The sequence below is a fragment of the Apteryx rowi genome, unplaced genomic scaffold, assembly GCF_003343035.1.
Source record: "Apteryx rowi isolate R43461 unplaced genomic scaffold, aptRow1 scaffold_572, whole genome shotgun sequence".
In the NCBI taxonomy this organism is placed as follows: domain Eukaryota; kingdom Metazoa; phylum Chordata; class Aves; order Apterygiformes; family Apterygidae; genus Apteryx; species Apteryx rowi.
In genome coordinates this window covers 223,264-226,745 of record NW_020450841.1, presented here as the reverse complement: position 1 = coordinate 226,745, position 3,482 = coordinate 223,264, and the positions used below count along the sequence as shown (strand labels likewise).

Below are 3,482 nucleotides of genomic sequence, written 5' to 3'. Positions count from 1 at the left end.
GAGAAAAAAAAAAAAGAAAAAAAAAAAGGAAATTTTACATTTTAAAGCTGTCTGCTGCAGACTATTTATCAGACATGGAGAATGATTTGTTTCTGTTTTCCTGGGCATAGGTTTTTAGCTGAGACAAGATATGTTGCCTTGCTAAGAGCTGAGTCACTGAGTAATCAACAGATTAATGTATTCAGTTCTAAAGCCATCAGCATTAGTTCTCGGCAAGCTCACAAGAACGCCATTATTGTATCATCTCTACGTTTTGGATAGAAATGTCTTCAGGATTTAGAGTTCCTGTGGGAAAAATCCCTAGATGCAAAGAAATCAAAATACCCCTTTGTGACTGGGAGAAGCAAGTTACCTCTTTATACAGTAACACCGCAGCAGGATTTTGGCATCCTTTCCACCGAATGCTTTTATTATCAACTGGCAGATAAGGAGTTTGGGGTATGTTGTACATCTGTCATTTAATAGCTGCCTAAAAATAGTCATGATAAACCCAGTGGCTATAGGACTTTGCCTTCATCAGGATTTTAATCTGAAATTATTTTATTGCCAGTGAAACAAGGTGGTTTTACTTTCTTCTCTCCAGGAGTATGCAAAAATAGAGGCCTTGACTGCTCTAGGGCTTGCTCCGAGCCAGAAACGTGAAAAGTAAAGGCAGAGAATGGCCAAGAGGCACCTGGCAGAGGAGCCACCGTTCAAAAATGGGGCGCTGGTTAAAGCAACCACAGAGCAGCAGCTGTAAAAGGGCAGGCTGGCCTAGGTGTGTAATGTGAGCAGGCTGCCAGGCATGATAGTTATCCTGGCAGACACGCATTAAGCTGCTACCTAAGGCCCTGCTCATAAGAACCTTGCTGAATTAATACATCTGCTTGTTTGCAAGCAAAATTGCTGTCTGTGGGCATGCTCAAATGGGGGATGTGTGAGTAAAAGCCAGCCAAGCCCCCGCAAAAGCGAAGTTAATCCTAAAGGCTTTCCTGTATTAGCAGGCTGGTGGAAGGGATTTGAACAGCAGCAAGATTTTTCCTCAAGACTTTTTTTTGCAGCCTGTGTCTCCAGCACACGCACAATACATAGGACACGTTCTCGGTGTTTGCGCAGGTCTGTCAGTACCTCTGTCTAAGCTGTCCTTAGGTCAATAGAAAATTTTTTTGTTACCTGCACAAAAGGTCAGTGCCAGAGCAGGGGAGATTGTGGCTGTTGTAACAGTGCCTCAGGACTATGTTTCTTAGCTTACGTGTACAAACCATATGTTATCTGCAACTGTGCCTGTACATCTACTTGTTGCACCAACCGCATGTGCAATAGGCATACAACAGGGAGTACATCTCCCCCCCCTCCCCCCTTGCTTTCCCTCCCAGATATTTGGATTGTGCAAACACCCAGTCTGTGCTGTGGGGTATCCAGTTGCTCTGTTCTTTGAACCCAAGCAGTGACATTCATTGGATTTTAACTTACCCGTCGTTCCTTATCGCCGTATTCAATGCCCAAGGTATCCATGGCACGTACAATAGCTGCCAGTGACTGAATAGTGTTGCTGTAGACCACGGGCTTGTACTGCTTCACGTCTTCTCCAGAGAAGCCATCTTCATGGATGATCCTGAAGAAAAGTAAGGACAAAAACCCAATGAGAATGTCATTTCAATGGGAGAAGCATTTAAAAAAAGCTATGCTCTTTTGAAGAACAGATTTGCTGGCTTGATTCAGTTAATCTAGTCAGCACTTCTTTTTAAACCTTTCCAGATGTTCAGCATGAGTGCATCTGAGTTAGCATGAGGTTAGCATCCCTTTTGCTGTCTCACAAGGAGGTCCTGTGCAGAGTTGGCGCATATGGTCCCTAGCCCCCACCTTAACTGTAAATGCTGGATGCTGACTTGAAGCCTGGACAGCTTCATGTTCGCATGCTCATCGATCTCAGGGAGGAGGTTTTCTCTCCTGTCTATGGAAATATTCCCACTGCTTACAGAGACACTGGGATCTTAACAACTGGAAACAAGTGTTAGAAAAGCCTAGTTCTTGTCTAGTCCTTTTCATCATAACTCTCGGGGTGCCTTACAAAAGGAATCAGTGTTGACATCTCTTCTGTACGCATGGGGAAACAGGCAGAGGGGAAGTGATTTAGCTGTGTAGCACTTAAAGTATTTACAAGCCCTTAAGCCTCCTCCCTCCTTTAAAAATGTAGTGCTAGGAGTTCTGCTGCCTTAAGGTGTATTATGTTATCCTTTCCTGAGATGCTGTGGGAATTAGACCCTCAGACCTGTCAGTTCTACCCATCAGATACTCTTAAGGCTCTATAATAGTCGGTGCTCTTAGTCTTTATTAAATGCTGCAAAAGGAACTATTTTATGGAGTGAGTTCTCTCAATCCCGTATTCAGATCTTTCCCCATAGCAAACAGAAATGACCTGGTAGCCAGAACCACTTATCTGGACAGTCCTTTGTAGTAACTAAACAGGCAATTGCCCAAAATTGGCTGTTTCAGAAGAGAGCAGTGGCTGGTTGGCTCACCAGGAATCTCAGCAGGGGGCTGAGGGGCTGTGGGTCGGTCGCAAGCGTGTTGTAGTGTGTTGCCCGCACCCTGCTTGCCCATGTGTCAGCCTGATCTCCTTGCACATGTGGTRGGTTCCCACCTGGTGCATGAGCTCCTAGCATTTCCTCAGATCACAGCTTGCCCTCTTCACCAAAGCCCTCTGCTTACTCCTGAAGAACTCCAGTATAAAGAGATAGCACCAGGATGGGTTTTCAGGTCCTGGACCGATTTTTGGAGCACTGGGCACCAAGTCTGCTTAATTGCTTTTGCCTTGGGAATTTGCAAGGATGTGGCTGGCAATGCCCCTTCCCTGTACTGAGCTTTGCAGCTCCAGTGTGGTTTTTCTCTCATGTAAATAGGTGTAATTAGCTCGCTTGACTTTGGGCAGGCATGACCAGGGAATAAGGAGGTGAGCCATGTGCTCTCTTTCCAGCCACGATCCTATGCCGAGACATGTGGCTGGCCCACAAGACGTAAGAATCATCCCTGCGTTTTGTAGTAGAGCTTTGCTGCTGGCTAGGAAGAAGACTGGCCCCTATAATTTCTTCATCTCTAACTCAAGACATAAACCTCGGAGTGTCTAGAAAACAGCCAGGATTGCAGAGCTAATTGTGTTTAGCAATAATTCTTCTCAGTGAAGACATAACAGTTACGATCCTGTCCCTCAAATATTAGTAGAGGGAAGAGCTGCTTAGCCAAAAAGCCCTTGCTTGCTCATCTTGGATCTCACTGGGCAACAGAGATTTGGTCACTGATAAAACTGAGCATCCTGTCCAATATAATTTTTTTTTCTAAATCAGATATGCACAAATGTCCTGATGAGTGCTAGCGTTTTCCAGGCAGGGGAGAACTAGTGGAGAGCCTATGTGAGCTCACACTAGGACACAGGGCCGGGGTGGCAGTGGAGAAGGGGGCTGGATGCCAGCTGGGTCTTGTCAACAGATGACTATGGGAAGAAC

The 3,482-nt window shown here is 45.4% G+C and overlaps 1 protein-coding gene across 1 annotated transcript in view; it reads right to left on the bottom strand.

The window, feature by feature from the left end:
- The window catches only part of GNAO1 (G protein subunit alpha o1), a 92,840-nt gene extending 91,331 nt beyond the window's left edge, over positions 1-1,509 (bottom strand). Inside the window, exon 1 of the mRNA XM_026082332.1 lies at positions 1,453-1,509. Coding sequence (XP_025938117.1) covers positions 1,453-1,494 — 42 coding nt within the window. The 5' untranslated portion in view covers positions 1,495-1,509. The remainder of the gene's footprint in view (positions 1-1,452) is intronic.
- Positions 1,510-3,482: the final 1,973 nt, after the last annotated feature.